This window comes from Salvelinus fontinalis, chromosome 33 (assembly GCF_029448725.1).
Source record: "Salvelinus fontinalis isolate EN_2023a chromosome 33, ASM2944872v1, whole genome shotgun sequence".
Taxonomy (NCBI): Eukaryota; Metazoa; Chordata; class Actinopteri; order Salmoniformes; family Salmonidae; genus Salvelinus; species Salvelinus fontinalis.
Genome location: NC_074697.1, coordinates 4,404,758 through 4,425,201, shown reverse-complemented (window position 1 = coordinate 4,425,201; position 20,444 = coordinate 4,404,758). Strand labels below are relative to the sequence as shown.

Below are 20,444 nucleotides of genomic sequence, written 5' to 3'. Positions count from 1 at the left end.
GCGATGTTGACGTTATCGCTCACTTTGGCTAGAATCAATGCTGGGCTGCTATGTGCTATGTGCTATGCTAATATAACGATTTATTGTTTTTTCGCTGTAAGACACTTAGAAAATCTGAAATATTGTCTGTATTCACAGGATCTGTGTCTTTCGATTAGTGTATGCTGTGTATTTTTACGAAATGTTTGATGATTAGTAAGTAGGTAAACACGTTGCTCTATGTAATTATTCTAGTCCATTTGTGACGGTGGGTGCAATTGTAACCTATGCCATCTACCTGAAATACGCACATTGTTCTAACAAAACCTATCCCATACCATAAATATGTTATCAGACTGTCATCTGATGAGTTTTTTTCTTGGTTAGGGGCTATAAATATCTTAGTTTAGCCGAATTGGTGATAGCTACTGGTGTTGGTGGACAAATAAAAGATGGTGGATTATGCTAATGTGTTTTTAGGTAATAGATGTACATCTTTACATATTGTGTCTTCCCTGTAAAACATTTTAAAAATCGGACATGTTGGCTGGATTCACAAGATCTGTGTCTTTCATTAGCTGTATTGGACTTTAATGTGTGAAAGTTAAATATTTAAAAAATATATATTTTTTGAATTTCGCGGCTCTGCCTTTTCAGTGGGGGTGGGGGGGGAGTGCCGCTAGCGGCACCCTCATCCTAGACAGGTTAAGGTACTTCCGGTTGACACAGGAAGCTGAAAGTGAACACATATCCTATGTTAAGAACTGACTTATTTACATAGGGTTGAATGAGTGTGTGTTATTTCAGAAAATCACAGAAATCTCGCAGAGCTCCGAAACCAACTTAAAAAATATTTGTCTGAACACGCTTCAACTGGATCTCTAACTTTTTGGGGAAAAAAACTTTTTTTTTAAACATCACCAATTGTACATTGTACGATTTGTCTTAAATTACGATAGATAAATGGCTGTTTCTTTTTTTCCTGAAACCATAGGTTCATGTACTTTGACGTGAAGCGGTCAAATTAGCACTTTTATTTTGTTTTGACCTTTAATCCCAGAAAAATGGCCATAACTCAAAAAGACGTTGAGGCCTGGGCGCCATATTGTTCAGGGCCAACTGCCCATTATGCCAAACCTATGCTCACCAAGTTTCGTCTTCAAAGTCTTTTCCATTTAGGAGAAAAGGCCACGTCGTGATTGGTGATGTTTTGTACATATGCAATATGATTCCATTCGCCCTCTGGTGGGACTTACCGGGACAGCGGAAAAATGAAAAAAATAAATAAATAAAAACGAAACCGAATGTCCGAGAGTGTAATGTCCTGACCAGGGTTCTTATGTGTTTTGCTTGTTTAGTGTTGGTCAGGACGTGCCGCCAGCCAGTCAGGTGCTGCCAGAGCCGCCAGCCAGTCAGGAGCTGCCAGAGCCGCTAGCCAGTCAGGAGCTACCAGAGCCGCCAGCCAGTCAGGAGCTGCCAGAGCCGCCCTCCAGTCATGAGCTGCCCTCCAGTCATGAGCGGCCCTCCAGTCATTAGCTGCCTTCCAGTCATGGGCTGCCCTCCAGTCATGAGCTGCCCTAAAGTCATGAGCTGCCCTACAGTCATGAGCTGCCCTACAGTCATGAGCTGCCCTATAGTCATGAGCTGCCCTACAGTCATGAGCGGCCCTACAGTCGTTCACATGCACGACAGATATATGAAATAGCATCATAAAATGTTTCTTACTTTTGCTGATCTTCCATCAGAATGTTGTAGAAGGTGTCCTTTGTCAAGAGCAATCGTTGCTTGGACTTAGAACGTCCATTTTCCCTCTTGAATTAGCAAGCACACTGGCCAAGTGGCGCGAATCTCTCCATGTCAACAAACGGAAGAGAACGGAACACGGCAAAACTCCCGAAAAATGTTCAATAATCTGATGAAACTATATTGAAAAAAACATACTTTACGATGATATGGTCACATGTATCAAATAAAATCAAAGCCGGAGATATTAGTCGCCTATAACGGCAGCTAAACAGAAGGCAAATCCAGGTCCCCCTTCGCGCTCTCCAGAAAACAAGAAATGGGGGACACGTCATACAAAGAGCTTGTATTCCACTTCAGACCAAGATAAACACTAAATTTCTTCTCTCACCGCCTCTTGACATCCAGGGGAAGATCTATGAAGTGCACGTATACTAATACGTATCATGCCCATTTATAGGCAGGAAGTAGAACAGAGCCTCGATTTCAGACTTTCCACTTCCTGGTCAGGAAGTTTGTGCCAAATGAGTTCTGTTTGACTCACAGATATAATTCAAACGGTTTTAGAAACTAGAGAGTGTTTTCTATCCAATAGTAATAATAATATGCATATTGTACGAGCAAGAATTGAGTACGAGGCCGTTTGAAATGGGCACCTTTTATCTGGCTACTCAATACTGCCCCTGCAGCCCAAACAGGTTAAAGAAACAATGTATCTGTGTTGTGGAAAAACACTGACTGTCTGAGCAAGGCGTAGCTTAAGATTTGAACTTGTTTGTGTGTGTTATAAAGACTGTTTTCATTCTTGACTTTAGAAAGTTCTCATGAATAAACTGTACTAACCTTTTGCATAAACTGAGTCTTTGCCTAATTATTATTAAACCCATGGTCTAACAAACCTCGGGGATTGGTCAAAGCTATTGATTGTTAGTTATTATCATTGTGATTGAAAATTCTCATGACAGTAGCATTGCCTTTAACCTCTCTGGGGCAGGTGGGATGCAATCGTCCCACCGGCCAATAGCCAGGGAAAATACAGAGCGCCATATTCAAATAAAATGATATAAAAATCAAACTTTCATTCAATCACACATGTAAGATACCAAATTAAAGCTACACTCGTTGTGAATCCAGCCAACATGTCAGATTTCAAAAAGGCTTTTTGGCGAAAGCATAAGATGCTATTATCTGACAATAGCACAACAGTAAACAAAGAGAGTAGCATATTTCTACCATGCAAGCACGACACAAAACACAGAAATAAAATATAAATCATGCCTTACCTTTGACAAAATTATTTTGTTGGCACTCCAATATGTCCCATAAACATCACAATGGTCCTTTTGTTTGATTAATTCCGTCGATATATATCCAAAATGTCAATTTATTTGGACCGTTTCATCCAGAAAAACACAGCTTCCAACTTTTGCCACGTCACTACAAAATATATCAAAAGTTACATGTAAACTTTACCAAAACATTTCAAACTACTTTTGTAATACAACGTTAGGTATTTTTAAATGTTAATAATCGATCAATTTGAAGACAGGATGATCTGTGTTCAATACAAAAAGAAAACAAACTGACGCAACTTTTTTCGTAACGTGCCTCTCTCAAAAAATGCACTTCATGTGACCTTCGTTTACGAAAGCCCTATTTCTTCATTACACAAAGGAATAACCTCAACCGATTTCCAAGGACTGGTGACATCCAGTGGAAGCGGTAGGAGCTGCAAGCTAGTCTATTAGAAATCTGGTGTCTCTAAGAAATATAATTGAAAACACAGTGACATCAAAAAAATAAAAATTCTGAATGGTTTGTCCTCAGCGTTTTGCCTGCTACATAAGTTCTGTTATTCTCAGAGACATGATTCAAACAGTTTTAGAAACTCCAGAGTGTTTTCTATCCAAATCTACTAATAATATGCATATCTTATATTCTGGTAATGAGTAGCAGGCAGTTGAATTTTGGCATGCTATTTATCCGAAAGTGAAATGCTGCCCCCTGCCCTCAAGAAGTTAAATTGTTTACCTTGGGTAAAACGTTTTGGGTAGCCTTCCACAATCTTCCCACAATAATTTGGGTGAATTTTGGCCCATTCCTCCTGACAGAGCTGGTGTAACTGGGTCAGGTTTGTCAGCCTCCTCGTTCGCACACGCTTTTTCAGTTCTGCCCACAAAATTTCTATTGCATTGAGGTCAAGGCTTTGTGATGGCCACTCCAATAACTTGACTTTGTTGTCCTTAGGCCATTTTTGCCACAACTTTGGAAGTATGCTTGGGGTCGCTGTCAATTTGGAAGACACATTTGCGACCAAGCTTTAGCTTCCTGACTGATTTCTTGAGATGTTGCCTCAATATATCCACATCATTTTCTCCCCTCATGATGCCATCTTATTTGTGAAGTGCACCAGTCCCTCCTGCAGCAAAGCAACCCCACAACATGATGCTGCCAACCCGTGCTGCACGGTTGGGATGGTGTTCTTTTCGCTTGCAAGCCTCCTCCCTTTTCCTCCAAACCTAACGATGTTCACTTTGTCCCCATGTGCAGTTGCAGACCATAGTCTGGCATTTTTATGGCGGTTTTGGAGCAGTGGCTTCTTCCTTGCTGAGAGGCCATTCAGGTTATGTCGATATAGGACTCGTTTTACTGTGGATATAAATAATTTTGTACCTGTTTCCTTCCTGCATCTTCACAAGGTCCTTTGCTGTTGTTCTGGGATTGATTTGCACTTTCGCACACCAAAGTACGTTAATCTCGAGGAGACAGAACGCATCTTCTTCCTGAGTGGTATGACGCCTGCGTGGTCCCACGGTGTTTATACTTGCGTACTATTGTTTGTACAGATGAACGTGGTACCTTCAAGTGTTTGGAAATTGCTCCCCAGGATGAACTAGACTGTGGAGGTCTATAATTATTTTTATGAGGTCTTGGCTGATTTAATTTGATTTTACCATGATGTCAAGCAAAGAGACACTGAGTTTGAAGGTAGGCCTTGAAATACATCCACAGGTCAGATCAGAAGCTTCTAAAGCCATGATATATATTTCTGCAATTTTCCGAGCTATTTAAAGGCACAGTCAACTAAGTGTATGTAAAATCTCACCCACTGGAAGTGTGAAATAGTGAATTATAAGTGAAATAATCTGTCTTTGAACAATTGTTGGAAAAAATGACTTTTGTCATGCACAAAGTAGATGTCCTAACAGACTTGCCAAAAGTGTAATTTGTTAACAAGAAATGTGTGGAGTTGTTGAAAAACTAGTTTTAATGACTCCAACCTAAGTGTATGTAAACTTCCGACTTTAACTGTCTATGAAAATGTTTATTATATTATTATAATACATAATATGATGAATTACAATATCAATTGAACACATGCACTTCAATGTTATATCAATTCATATAAGAATACAGCTTTTCTCCAACAACATGGAAGTGGTTCCACTCTGTAGGCTACTGCTAATCACATCATTTAGCAGGTCAAATTAGAATTTAACACTCTAGCTTTGAACAATCTCTCATAACATTGGAATATCTAAACTGAACCTGTTGCATGTTACTAGTTACAATGTTACCAATGATTAGCTGCTAAATTGTTGGTCATCTCTGTCAGAGTAGTCCTACCTATGTTTTTTCCCCTCAATCATTTCTTAATAACGTATATCATTGGATGTCTTCGCCATAAGGTGTTTCTTGGTGTTCTTCTCCGGCCTGAACAGAATAATGAAGCATTTAGGAACAAATAACAGAAAGAACAACCCAAAGCTAGAGGTGATGATGGCAAAGATCTCCACAGCTACAGTCAACTTTCCAGGAGAGCTGACATAAGCTGGGATAAAGGTGATCCAGACTGCACAGAATATGAGCATGCTGAAGGTGATGAATTTGGCCTCATTAAAGTTATCAGGCAGCTTCCGAGCCAGAAAAGCCAGCACAAAGCACAGGAGAGACAGGAGTCCTATATAGCCCAACACAGCCCAGAAACCAATAGCTGACCCCACATCACACTCTAGAATGATCTTTTCCTTGTAGGTAGTGAAGTTTTTAATGGGGAAGGGAGGGGACAGGACCAACCACAGAGTGCATATCAAAGCCTGGACAAACGTGAAGGACACTACAGTCAATCTCTGCTGTGGAGGACCAAACCATTTCATGACATTACTGGCTGGAAGTGTAGCCCTGAAGGCCATCAACACCACTATTGTTTTCCCCAGAACACAAGAGATGCAGAGGACGAAGGTGATCCCAAACGCTGTGTGACGCAGCATACAGGACCACTCAGAGGGCCGGCCAATGAAGGTAAGAGAACACAGAAAACACAGAGTCAAGGAGAAGAGCAGCAGGAAGCTCAGCTCAGAGTTGTTGGCCCTGACGATGGCCGAAGTTCGGTGGTGGTAGAAGATGGTTGCCGTGGCGATGGCCAGACAAGCCCCGCCCACAGAGCAGGCGGTCAGGATGATTCCGAGGACCTCGTGGAAGGACAGGAACTCCACAGGCTTAAGGATACAGCGGTCTCTCTCAGCGTTGGGCCAGTACTCCTTGGGACAGATCAGACAGTCTGAAGAATCTGACCAGAACAATGTAACAGACATCAACTGTTAGTAATAATAGATTCAGGTTTTATTTATTTACAAAATACATGTCCCACAATGCTGCACTTTGTCAGTTAACAATAAATAATGTTGAATTAATGTGCAGCTTACATGAGATAATAAGAACAGGAACATGATTGACAGACACTACCTTTGTAGTGGTGGTAATATGAATAAACCACTACTTAGTAAACCGTGATAGAAATTACTACACATTTTTGCCAACTGTTCCTGTAGTCCTACCTGTGTTATCACTTATTTCTCCCTCTGCACATTGGATACAGTCATAACAGCATACAGGCTTTCCTTTCTGTACAGCCTTACGAGTGCCTGGGGGACAGCTCTCACTGCACACTGACACAGGTACTTGTGTACTGTTCTTTACCCAGGTGATTTCCCTCTCGATGTCAAGCCTCTGGTCAGGAGGCATGGACGCATCATAGCGCCCCACTGTCACAAACTCCATCTTCCCACTCTTCCGTCTCTGCCAGTTGACCAGCTCATAGGTGGCCACTGGGTCCCCGTTGGCATCGAAAGACACCTGGTACCCGTTACGAGAGAAGTTCACCCTCCTCAATCTCTCCAGGACCTGGGGGTTGGAAGGGCAAGGTAGAGAGAGGGGACAAGAGAGAAGGAGAGAGGTGAAGAGAGATGGAGATAAGGGTTGAGAGATGAGTGAGGGGATGAGAGATGGAGAGATAGATGGAGAGAGGTGAAGAGAGAGATAAGAGATGGATAAAGGGGAAGAATGATGGAAAGAAAGAAATGGAGAGAAGGGAAGAGAGATGGAGAGAGAGAAACATAACATTAATTCAACTCATATTCATCAGATGTGTTACTTCAGAAGAAGTTGTAAAGTATAATGAGAACTCATAGGCCCTCATACATGTAGTCTAAATAAACATATTTATCCGGAAATTATACTATGGACTTGTCATTCACCTGTGTTGACTTCACATTAAGGTTTTTGTCACAGTTCACAGTGGAGTTTTCTCTCTCTTCACAAACGATGCTGTGGATGGCGTGTGCTATGGCGTAAACAGCTTTATACACCATGTTAGTGACACGCAGCTGGGATGTATCTGTGTAGGGGGCCTGTAGCTGCTGTATATCCTCACTGCCATCACACACCTTCTCTTTAACCCCAACACCTGTAGAGGTCCCTACAGACAGACCGACACACAGACAGACAGACAGACAGACAGACAGACAGACAGACTTGTAAATAGATATATAGATAAATAGATAGATAGATAGATAGATAGATAGATAGATAGATAGATAGATAGACAGACAAATGGATGGATAGATGGATGATGGATGGATAGATAGATAGATAAATAGATACCTATCCCCAGCCTACAGCCAAAGGCTCCCTCCCAGAACTCTGTGAGCGTGGGAGAGTTGGACACCTTCTGTGGGGAGAGGTCCAGGAGGAAGTCCCTGAGGCCGGGGATGACAGAGCGTTGGATGCCAAATCCAATGGTCCCGGCACACAGGCCGAAGCGCAGCATATCTGGTTCAGAGACCCAGGACTCACTCCCGATCCACTGGCGGGGAGGAGAGGGCAGGCGTTCCATCTCCCTCAGCAGGATTCTCATATCCCAAGAGGATACGAATGCAACCACCACCCGGGCTGTGGAGCTGGGGAACATGATTATATCATATGCTTAAAACTTCTTATGGCTGCAAGACAAAGTGTTGAGTAGCCAGTGAAATCGTGCCCATTTCAAACGGCCTCCTACTCAAATCTTGCTCGTACAATATGAATATTATTATTCTTTTTGGATAGAAAACACTTTCTAGTTTCTAAAACAGTTGGAATTATTTCTCTGAGTGAAACAGAAGTCCTTCTGCAGCACTTTTCCTGACCAGGAAGTGAAATGTCAGAAATCGATTCTCTTCTCAACTTGATGCCTATACATGGTCTTGACACTTAGGAGTCTGCTGATACTCTATACGCCTTCCTATTGGTGTAAAGAGGATGTCAGAGAAGACATTTTTGTGCTCATCTTGTTCTGTGGTGGAAAAAAACCTATTTCTTTGACGTGACCGTCCACTTCCGGTACTCTGAAGGAAGTGGGATTGACTTCTGTTTTGCCTTCGTAACGAACGGCTAACATCTCCGGCTCAAATTTTTTTTGATACATGTGACCATATCATCGTAATGTATGTTTTTTCAATATAGTTTAATCAGATTATTGAAACTTTATTCGGGAGTTTTGCCGTGTTCCTTCCTCTGACTGTGTTTACGTTGGAGAAATTTATGCCACTCGGCTAGTGCCAATGCTAATTGAAGAGGGAAATTTGCCATTCTGAATCGAAACAACGACTCATCTGGACAGAGGACACCTTCTTCAACATTCTGATGAAAGATCAGCAAAAGTAAGACCCATTTTATGATGTTATTTCATATATCTGTCGTGCATGTGATCTGGCCGTGGGCGCCCAATTGTGTCTGTCTATTGTAGCTACGCTAATATAGCGATACATTTTGTTTTCGCTGTAAAACATTTAATAAATCGGAAATATTGTTTGGAATCACAAGATGCCTGTCTTTCAATTGCTGCAGACTATGTATTTTCAGAAATGTTTTATGATGAGTAATTAGCTTTTTGACGTTGGTGTCTTTAAATATTATGGATGCTTTCGGTGCAATTGCGGATTGTAGCTGAAATGTAAACTATGGTTTATACATGAAATATGCACATTTTTCGAACAAAACATATGCTATACAATAAATATGTTATCAGACTGTCATCTGATGAATTTGTTTCTTGGTTAGTGGCTATTTATATCTTTATTTTGTCGAATTTGTGATAGCACCTGATGGAGTAAGAAACTGATGGAGTTAGAAAAGTGGTGTCTCTTGCTAACGTGGTTAGCTAATAGATTTACATATTTTGTCTTCCCTGTAAAACATTTAAAAAATCGGACATGTTGGCTTGATTCACAAGATGTGCACCTTTCATCTGGTGTCTTGGACTTGTTAATGTGTTAAAGTTAAATATAAACAAAAAATAGATTTTGAATTTCGCGCCCTGCACTTTGAGCTGGATGTTGTCATAAGTGTACCGGTGTCGGGCTGCCCCCGTAAAAGGTTAATATGCTTGTCATGTTTGTCATTCATTGGAATATCTCAGTGAAGTGAATATGAACATTAGTATTAATCAACACTTTTGACATGTTTAAGATATGCAAATCATGTTGGTCTCACAGATCAGCTTTTGGAAAAGAGAGAAATTAATAACAATAGTATTTTTATAAATATGGTCTTGCATTTGTATGACTGAAAAGTACACAAGTAATCACGGATCACCTGCGGATCACGTCGGCCACCCGTTGCACTCTGCTGAGTGGGTTTGTAAGGGAGAAGGCTTCAGAATACTCCACACAGATGCCTTCCTCTTGTGCTGCCTGTAGGAAAGCCGCCATCCCGTTATTACCGTAGTCAGAGTCGGAACGGACCGCCCCAATCCAGGTCCAGCCGAAGTGCTTGATGAGGTGGGCCAGAGCGGCAGCCTGGAACTGGTCACTGGGGATGGTTCTGAAGAAGGTTGGATACTGTTTCTTATCACTCAGACACGCACAGGTGGAAGAGTGGCTCACCTAGGTAGAAACAGACAGTCGAAAACATGAGAAAGAACATCATGTCGGCCTAACAACTCTAATGTATTGGCTACTTCCTGCTTTTTTTATTTAGCTATGTAGTTTGATGTTAGGGAGACATTAATAATAATAAGCCAACTCATTGTTTTTCCTTAGGCCAGAAAGAAAAGGATACACACAAGTGTGACACCAATCCCTGGTCTCCCATAACAACCTAGCCTATGAAAGATAGTCCTCAGTCTAAGTTCAAATGCCTTTCTCCACATAATTTCACACAGAAATGTATATTCCTGAACGAGAGGAGTTTACAGTTAGAATACAATGGATTAAAAGTTTGTCTCATTCCTGAAAGAGAGGAGAATATACATTAGGAATACAGTAAATTAAAAGTAGAACTCGTTCCTGAAAGAGAGGAGAATATAAACTAGGAATAGAGTAAATTAAAAGAAGCTGAAAGATTTCTTTCCACTGGAGTTTACCTGAGGAATGCCAAAAGGGCCGATGATGCGCAACATGCTGATGGTAGGCGTGGAGGCAGACTCGCCAACGATAGCTGTCACTGTAGCCGACCCAGAGCACTGTTCTCCGGTATCAAACATGGGGTCCAAGCCATTAGCCAGCTGGAAGGCCACTTTCACAGCCATAGGGACCGAGTTGCAGGAGTCGTGCACTTGATAACCAAGCGTGACACCCGGTAGAAGGTACGAACTGTTGTTTATCTCCTCAACTGCGAAGACCATGGCGCGCGAGAAGCGCAACTCACGGGAATCCATGCTGTAAATAGGAGATGGGTCAGTGAGCACCTCCGGACAATCATAAACTAGCCTATAGAATGTCACCTTGGCAAACAGCCTAATATCTAGTATTATGTTCCATACAGTCTATTTGCCTACACTTCTGTTGTCTGTAATTGAGGACATTGTAGGATAGCCTGCAATTGAAAATGTGATCCTTTGTAACAGTAACAGTAACAATTACCTACTCTCTCAGACACAAACACGCGTTTTATCTGTCTTTCAACGAACTGTTTATCTGTCTTTAAAACACTGTTTGCCTGTCTTTAAAACACTGTTTGTCTCATTAACACACTGTTTGTCTCATTAACACACTGTTTCTCTGTCTTTAAACACACTGTTTCTCTGTCTTTAAACACACTGTTTCTCTGTCTTTAAACAAACTGTCTCTGTATCTTTAAAACACACTGTTTCTCTGTCTTTAAACACATTGTTTCTCTGTCTTTAAACAAACTGTTTCCCTGTCTTTAAACACATTGTTTCTCTGTATCTTTAAAACACACTGTTTCTCTGTCTTTAAACACACTGTTTCTCTGTCTTTAAACAAACTGTTTCCCTGTCTTTAAACACATTGTTTCTCTGTATCTTTAAAACACACTGTTTCTCTGTCTTTAAACAAACTGTTTCTCTGTCTTTAAACACATTATTTCTCTGTCTTTAAACACACTGTTTCTCTGTCTTTAAACACACTGTTTCTCTGTCTTTAAACACACTGTCTCTGTATCTTTAAACACACTGTTTCTCTGTCTTTAAACACACTGTTTCTCTGTCTTTAAACACACTGTTTCTCTGTCTTTAAACAAACTGTCTCTGTATCTTTAAAACACAATTCATCTGTCTCCCCACACAGCCACAGTCCTGTCCCCTGTTCCCTCTTGCGCTCACTGACCTCCCAGTGCACTGCAGGGGTTCAGGCATGCTGGTGTAGCTGTGATCCACAGTGTGCATATAGTAATGAATGGAGAAAACACCCCCGATGACAAAGTCCCCGTCCTGGGAGAACACCGGAGGACGAGGGGTGCCTTGGAGCCTGCATCTGACAGACTCCCGCCCCGAGGCAGAGGTAGAGGTAGAGGCAGACGCAAGCAAGGTACGCCCACCAGCCACCACAGCTAGATGTAGAAGAACCAGACTACCAGCCAGACTTGGATCCAGAGCAGGAGCCGGAGAGAGCCTCATTCCCCTGATGTGTAGAAGGTATGGCGTAATACAGCGCCACACAGACCCACATAGGTCAGGTTACCTCTCTACTCTGGTTTAAATACCCACCGTACCTCTGTGGGGATTCCTCTGGGGGCCACACTGTGGGTTTGGCTATGTAAAGGAGGGAGGGGTTAGAGGCTGCTCTGCTCACCCAGTCAGGTCCTGATTCTTTCAGATATAGAGAGTGTATGCACCAGCATCAGAACTACGTTGACTGTTATGGTTTAGATAGACATAAACATACATTAGACACACAATAACCATGAGCCTCTCTTATATTTCCCTTACTGTCTAGTCCTCTTGGCACGCTGGCTCTGCACAGTATTTCCCCTACTGTCTAGTCCATTTGGCACTTTGCCTCACTTATATTTCCTCTACAGTCAAGTCCTCTTGGCAAGCTGACTCTACACAGTATTTACCCAACAGTCTTGTCTTCTTGGTATGCTGGCTCTTTACAGTAATTCCTCTACAGTCTAGTCCTCTTGGCAAGCTGGCTCTATACGATATTTCCCCTACAGTATAGTCCATTTGGCACACTGCCTCTCAAAATATTTCCTCTACAGTTTGTCCTTTTGGTACTCTGGCTCTACACAGTATTTACCCAACAGTCTAGGCCATTTGGCACTTTGCCTCACTTATATTTATTCCAAAGTCTAGTCCTCTTGGTACACTTCCTCTCTTATTTTCCCCCTACAGTATAGTTCTCTTGGCGCTTTGCCTCACAGTTGAAGTCGGAAGATTACATTCACCTTAGCCAAATACATTTAAACTCAGTTTTTCAAAATTCCTGACATTTAAAACTTCTTATGGCTGCAAGGGGCAGTATTGAGTAGCCAGATAAAAGATGCCCATTTCAAACGGCTCGTACTCAATTCTTGTTCGTACAATATGCATATTATTATTACTATTGGATAGAAAATACTCTCTAGTTTCTAAAACCGTTTGAATTATTTCTCTGAGTGAAACAGAACTCATCCTGCAGCACATTTCCTGACCAGGAAGTGGAATGTCTGAAATCGATGCTCTGTTCAACTTCCTGCCTATACATGGGCATAAAACGTAAGAGTCTACGTACACTTCATAGACCTTCCCCTGGTTGTCAAGAGGCTGTGAGAGAAGAAATTTTGTGTTCATCTGGTTCTGAATTGGAATACAAGCTCTTTGTATGACGTGTCCCTCATTTCCGGTACTCTTGGCAGCGCCAGTTGGACAGTGGGATTGCCTTCTGTTCAGCTGCCGTTATGGACGACTACCATCTCCGGTTTGGATTTTATTTGATACGTGTGACCATATCATTGTAAAGTATGTTTTTTCAAAATAGTTTAATCGGATTATTGAAATTTTTTCGGGAGTTTCGCCGTGTTCCGTTCTCTGACTTTGTTGACGTTGGAGAGATCCGTGCCACTTGGCAAGTGCCCATGCTAAATGAAGAGGGACATTTGCCGTTCCAGATCCAAACAAAGACTGTTCTGGACAAAGGACACCTTGTCCAACATTCTGACGGAAGATCACAAAAAGTAAGAAACATTTTATGATGCTATTTCTAATATCTGTCGTGCATGTGAACTGGTCGTCGGCGCCCAAGTGTTTCTGGCTATTGTGGCTACGCTAATATAACGCTACATTTTGTTTTCGCTGTAAAACATTTAATAAATCGGAAATATTGTCTGGAATCACAAGATGCCTTTCTTTCAATTGCTGTACACTATGTATTTTTCAGGAATGTTTTATGATGAGTAATTAGGTATTTGACGTTGGTGTCTGTAAATATTATGGCTGCTTTCGGTGCAATTTCTGATTGTAGCTGAAATGTAAACTATGATTTATACCTGAAATATGCACATTTTTCTAACAAAACATATCCTATACAATAAATATGTTATCAGACTGTCATCTGATTAAGTTGTTTCGTGGTTAGTGGCTATTATATCTTTATTTGGTCAAAATTGTGATAGCTACATATGCAAGAAAAAAATGGTGTGAAAAAAAAGTTGTGTCTTTTGCTAACGTGGTTAGCTAATAGATTTACATATTGTGTCTTCCCTGTAAACATTTTAAAAATCAGAAATGATGGCTGGATTCACAAGATGTGTCTCTTTCATCTGGTGTCTTGGACTTGTGATTTAATGATATTTAGATGCTAGTATTTACTTGTGACGCTATGCTAGGCTATGCTAGTCAGCTTCTTTACTGGTGGGGGTGCTCTCGGACCCGGGTTTCTGAGGAAGTAGAGGTTAAGAACTAAGCTATCTTTAATTTACTGTCCAACACGTATTTTTTAGTAATGTTTATGAATAGTTATTTGATTAGATTAGGTGCTTCTCCAAGATTTCTCCGGACATTGTTATTGCATTTTGCCTAGTATTCACATTGTATAACCACGATTTGTGCTCCTAAATATGCACATTTTCGAACAAACAATATATGTATTGTGTAATATGATGTTATAGGACTGTCATCAGATGAATTTTGAGAAGGTTAGTGAAAAAATTAATATCTTTTGCTGTTTTATTCGTTATCGTAACTGTTGGATTGAGTCAATGCTGTTGTGTTTTTGGCTATTGTGGTAAGCTAATATAATGCTATATTGTGTTTTTGCTGAAAAACACTTAAAGAATCGGAAATATTGGCTGGATTCACAAGATGTTTGTCTTTAATTTGCTGTACACCATGTATTTTTCATAAATGTTTTATGATGAGTATTTAGGTATTTCAATTTGGTCTCTGTAATTGTTCTAGCTGCTTTCGTGCTATTTCTTATTGTAGCTGCAATGTAAAACTATGATTTATACCTCAAATATGCACATTTTCCGAACAAAACATAGATTTATTGTATAACTTGTTATAAGACTGTCATCTGATGAAGTTGTTTCTTGGTTAGTTTGGTTGGTTCTTGGATAGTTAGGTTGGTTTTGTGCAAGCTACCTGTGCTGTGAAAAATGTCTGTGCTTTTTTGTATTTGGTGGTGAGCTAACATAAATATACGTGGTGTTTTCGCTGTAAAACATTTTAAAAATCGGACATGTTGGCTGGATTCACAAGATGTGTATCTTTCATTTGCTGTATTGGACTTGTTAATGTGTGAAAGTTAAATATTTCAAAAAAATATCTTTTGAATTTCGCTCCCTGCACTTGGATGGGCTGTTCTCATAAGTGTACCGACACCGGGCTGCAGCCATAACAAGTTAACTTCTTTGGGGTAGGGGGCAGTATTTTCATGGCCGGATGAAAAGCATGCCCAGAGTAAACTGCCTGCTACTCAGACCCAGATACTAGGATATGTATATAATTAGTAGATTTGGATAGAAAACACTCTGAAGTTTCTCAAACTGTTTGAAGGATGTCTGTGAGTATAACATAACTCATATGGCAGGCAAAAACCTGAGAAAAAATCCAACCAGGAAGTGGAAAATCTGAGGTTTTTAGTTTTTCAACTCTTTGCTTATCCAAGATACAGTGGAAATGGGGTCATGTTGCACTTCCTAAGGCTTCCACTAGATGTCAACAGTCTTTAGAACCTTGTTTGATGCTTCTACTGTGAAGTGGGGGCGAATGAGAGGGGATTGAGTAAGGTCTGCCATGAGCTGACCATGCGCTGAACATGCACTTTCATGTGAGAGTTAGCTTGAGTTCCATTGCATTTCTGAAGACAAATGAATTCTCCGGTTGGAACATTATTGAAGATTTATGTTAAAAACATCCTAAAGATTGATTCTATACTTCGTTTGACATGTTTCTACATACTGTAATATGACTTTTCGTCTGAACTTTTGCCTGGACCTGCCCGCGCATCGTAAGTTTAGATTGTGTACTGAAATCACGAACAACAAGGAGGAATTTGGACATAAATTATGGACATTATCGAACAAAACAAACATTTATTGTGGAACTGGGATTCCTGGGAGTGCATTCTCATGAAGATTATCAAAGGTAAGTGAATATTTATAATGCTATTTCTGACTTCTGTTGACTCCAACATGGCGGATATTTCTTTGGGTGGATTTGTCATCTGAGCGCTGTACTCAGATTATCGCATTTTGCTTTTTCCGTAAAGTTATTTTGAAATCTGACACAGTGTCACGAATCCCGCCGAGGATGGTGCCTCTTCCTGTTCGGGCGGCGCTCGGCGGTCGTCGTCACCGGCCTACTAGCTGCCATCGATTCTTTTCTTTTTGTTTCTGTTAGTTTGGGCTGATTGGGTGCACCTGTTTTGAGTTTAGTTTGGTGGGTAGGCTATTTAAGGGCAGGTAGCCCACTGGCTTTTGTGCGGGCTTGTTTATCTGTTATTTGGTGTTGGATTGTAATGTGGATTTTATTATTTTCTCGGGACAGTTTAGTCCGGTGTTTTTGGACTCATCTTTTCATGCGCCCGTCTGTTTAGGGCAGGATCGTTTCCCCTGTCCATTGGAAAGAATTATCCACTTTCTGGAAACCCTGCTCTCTGCGCTTGACTCCTCCACCCAGTACTCCTAGCAGCTCTGACACACAGTGGTTGCATTAACCTGTTGGGGATGGGGGCGCTGTTTAGACTATTTATGCTAATTTGGCTAATTTTTTAAACGGCTTCCCACAAAATCCTTGATCGTACAATATGCATATTATTATTATTATTGGATAGAAAACAGTCTATAGTTTCTATAGGAGTTGAAATTTTGTCTCTAAGTGGAACAGAGCCCATTCTACAGCAATTTCCCTGACATGGAGTCAGATTTGAGAAATGTTGGCCACTCTTCTGAAGTCAGTTAAAAGGGCACTGTCGTTGCTATGACTATACGGACACTTCTTACGTCTTCCCCTGGATGCCTTTACGTGATGACGATTCCAACGGGGTCGATTGCGCGTTCACAGGCCCTACAAATGAAAAAACCCTGAAGCTAGTCATTCTTTGGGAGCTGCGTCATGAGCCTAGAGGACACCGGCGCGCACCTGTTCCAAGCGTTAGTTTAGCCTGTTATATTTCTCCGGTCATCTTTTCACTCGTTATAGGAGTTAAAAACATCATAAGGTAGTTAATTTAAAGCGTTTTATAGCAATTTATATCCGTTTAGTGCGATTTTGGGACATTTATTTTTGCAACGATGTGAAAAGTTGGGCACGCTTTTCAGTTCATCCCGAACGCAGTTGACATTTCCACATGGCAAGAGGACAGCTTTCCACCAAAAGACGATTTCTCCCAAGAAAGGATCCTTTGCCCAAGATACTGATGGAAGAACAGCTCAAGGTAGGACATTTTTATTATGATAAATCGTGTTTCTGTCGAAACATTTTAGTGGCTTAGGACGCCATGTTTTTTGACGTAGCTTCGCTTGGCGCAAACTGTATTGAAAAGTAAGGATAAATTAAAAAATGTAATAACGCAATTGTATTAAATATTAAATTGTCTATCAATCCCTGTCCACCCTATATTTTTTAGTCACGTTTATGAGTATTTATGTATAAGAGTAGATCACTGTCTAAGTGGCGCAAGGACTTTTTCTTTACCAGCTTGTCTACATTTCACATTGTCTAACCATGATTTTGGTGGCTAAATATAAACATTTTCGATCAAACTGTATATGCATGTTGTAATGTGATGTTACAGGAGTGTCATCGGAAGAATTCTGAGAAGGTTAGTGAAAAAATTAAGATCTTTTGGCGATGTTGACTTTTATCGCTCACTTTGGCTAGAATCAATGCTGGGCTGCTAATTGCTATGTGCTAAGCTAATATAACGATTTATTGTGTTTTCGCTGTAAGACACTTAGAAAATCTGAAATATTGTCTGTATTCACAGGATCTGTGTCTTTCGATTCGTGTATGCTGTGTATTTTTACGAAATGTTTGATGATTAGTAGTTAGGTAAACACGTTGCTCATTGTAATTATTCTAGTCCATTTGTGATGGTGGGTGCAATTGTAAACTATGCCATCTACCTGAAATATGCACTTTTTTCTAACAAAACCTATCCCATACCATAAATATGTTATCAGACTGTCATCTAATGAGTTTTTTTGTTGGTTAGGGGCTATAAATATCTTAGTTTAGCCGAATTGGTGATGGCTACTGGTGTTGGTGGACAAATAAAAGATGGTGGATTATGCTAATGTGTTTTTAGGTAATAGATGTACATCTTTACATATTGTGTCTTCCCTGTAAAACATTTTAAAAATCGGAAATGTTGACTGGATTCACAAGATCTGTGTCTTTCATTAGCTGTATTGGACTTTAATGTGTGAAAGTTAAATATTTTAAAAAAATTTTTTTTTTGAATTTCGCGGCACTGGTTTTTCAGTGGGGGGGGGGGGGGGTGTGCCGCTAGCGCCACGCTGATCCTAGACAGGTTAACCTGTTGAGGATGGGGGCGCTGTTGAGACTATTTATGCTAATCGGGTAATTTTTGAAACGGCTTCCCACAAAATCCTTGATCGTACAATATGCATATTATTATTATTATTGGATAGAAAACAGTCTATAGTTTCTATAGGAGTTGAAATTTTGTCTCTAAGTGGAACAGAGCCCATTCTACAGCAATTTCCCTGACATGGAGTCAGATTTCAGAAATGTTGGCCACTGTTCTGGAGTCAGTTAAAAGGGCACTGTTATTGCTATGACTATACGGACACTGCTTACGTCTTCCCCTGGATGCCTTTACGTGATGACGATTTCAATGGGGTCGATTGCGCGTTCACAGGCACTACAAATTAAATAACCCTGTAGCTAGCAAGTCTTTTCTTGGTGCGTAACGCGCGTGGAGGACACCGACCCGCTCCTGTTCCAAGCGTTAGTTTAGCCTGTTATATTTCTCCGGTCATCTTTTTACTCGTTATAGGAGTTAACCTGTTTGGGCTGCAAGCTGAATATTGAAAAAACTGGAAAATATGTGCACATTTTCAAACGGCCTCCTAAGAAACTTTTTATTTTACAATATGCATATATTTACTACTGTTGGATAGATAACAGTCTATAGTTTCTAAAAAAGTTTGAATTGTTTCTCTAAGTCGAACAGAAATATTTTTACAGCCATTTTCCCAGCCGAATTGAGATTTCCAAAATGCGATGTGTCTCTTTAAGACCTTGTCTATACAAGGCCATTAGACTTAGGACCATAGAAACACGTCACACGCCTTCATCAGGCTGTAATGCGGAAGTGAGAATTGAAAGCTGTCGAATATCTCGTCCATGGACTGAATAACACACCTTCTTGTGAGACCTGCGCAGTTAAAAGAAATTTCCGGGCGCGAAGCATAATTTGGTCTCGGCTTCTGGAAGAAGGTCGATAACGGTGAATATGATCTCTGACTACGATATTATTTGATACATGTCACAAAATCATCCTAAAGTATGTTTTTTCAATATACTTTAATTATATTATTGCAATTTATTCTGGACTTTAGATGTGATACGACGGAAGAATTTTTTGAAGAAAGGCAGAGTAGCGCCGCAATGCTATTGTGCTTGCTAACCAAAGAGGGAAATAATTCGTTCTGGAACCCAACTAAAGACTCTACTGGACATTGGACCCCGTTACAACATTCTGATGGAATATCAACAAAGATAAGACCCAATTTGGGATGCTTTTTCATATATCTGTCGAACTGTGCTGTGCTAACTGGGCTAACTGTGCTAGGCTAGCGCTTGACCAATGCTAGTGCTGCCTTATGCTAGCTTATGTTGTTAGCTAATATAACGATATATTGTGTTTTCGCTGTAAAACACTTCAAAAATCGGAAATGTTGGCTTTATTCACACGATATCTGTCTTTCATTAGCTATCCACCATATGTTTTTCTGAAATGTTTTATGAGGTGTAATTAGTAGCCGACGTTGGTGTATGTATTTTCTCTGGCTACTCCCGTCTGGATTCAGACTCTAGCTATGTGTTAGCATTTATGGTAGCATCAATGTAAAACTGATTTATAGCTAAAATATGCACTTTTTATGAACAAAACATAGATTTATTGTGTAACATGTTATATGACTGTCATCTGAGGTAGTTTTTTCTGGGTTCTTTAGGTTGGTTTTAGTTTATTTCGGTTGGCTTGTGCATGCTACTTGAATCATAATTCATACATCATAATCATATCCATACGTGTCTGTCCACTTTTGTATTTGGTGGTGAGCTAACATAAATATATGTGGTGTTTTCTCTGTAAAACATTTAAAAAATCGGACATGTTGGCTGGATTGACAAGATGTTTATCTTTCAAATGCTGTATTGGACTTGTTAATGTGTAAAAGTTAAATATTTTTAAAAAATAGATTTTGAATTTCGCGCCCTGCAGCTGTTGTCATTTTCGTTCCGATTTCGGGCTTGCACCCCAAACAGGTTAAAAACATCATAAGGTAGTTAATTTAAAGCGTTTTATAGCAATTTATATCCGTTTAGTGCGATTTTGGGACATTTATTTTTGAAACGCTGTGAATAGCTGGGCACGCTTTTCAGTTCATCCCGAACGCAGTTGGCATTTCCACATGGCAAGAGGACAGCTTTCCACCAAAAGACGATTACTCCCAAGAAAGGATCCTTTTCCCAAGATACTGAT

General features: G+C 40.4%; 2 protein-coding genes across 2 annotated transcripts in view; both read right to left on the bottom strand.

The window, feature by feature from the left end:
* LOC129831673 (extracellular calcium-sensing receptor-like) overlaps window positions 1-4,121 on the bottom strand; it is a 49,787-nt gene extending 45,666 nt beyond the window's left edge. The window contains exon 1 of the mRNA XM_055895035.1: window positions 4,056-4,121. Coding sequence (XP_055751010.1) covers window positions 4,056-4,106 — 51 coding nt within the window. The 5' untranslated portion in view covers window positions 4,107-4,121. The remainder of the gene's footprint in view (window positions 1-4,055) is intronic.
* Window positions 4,122-5,259: 1,138 nt separating this feature from the next.
* LOC129831662 (extracellular calcium-sensing receptor-like) lies at window positions 5,260-11,899 on the bottom strand. The gene is made up of 7 exons (XM_055895026.1): window positions 11,610-11,899; window positions 10,406-10,700; window positions 9,637-9,926; window positions 7,681-7,961; window positions 7,260-7,468; window positions 6,561-6,906; window positions 5,260-6,292 (listed from the first exon to the last, which is right to left on the bottom strand). Exons 1-7 carry the CDS (start codon window positions 11,897-11,899, stop codon window positions 5,376-5,378), a joined length of 2,628 nt encoding a protein of 875 aa, XP_055751001.1. The 3' UTR covers window positions 5,260-5,375.
* Between the last annotated feature and the right edge of the window lie 8,545 nt (window positions 11,900-20,444).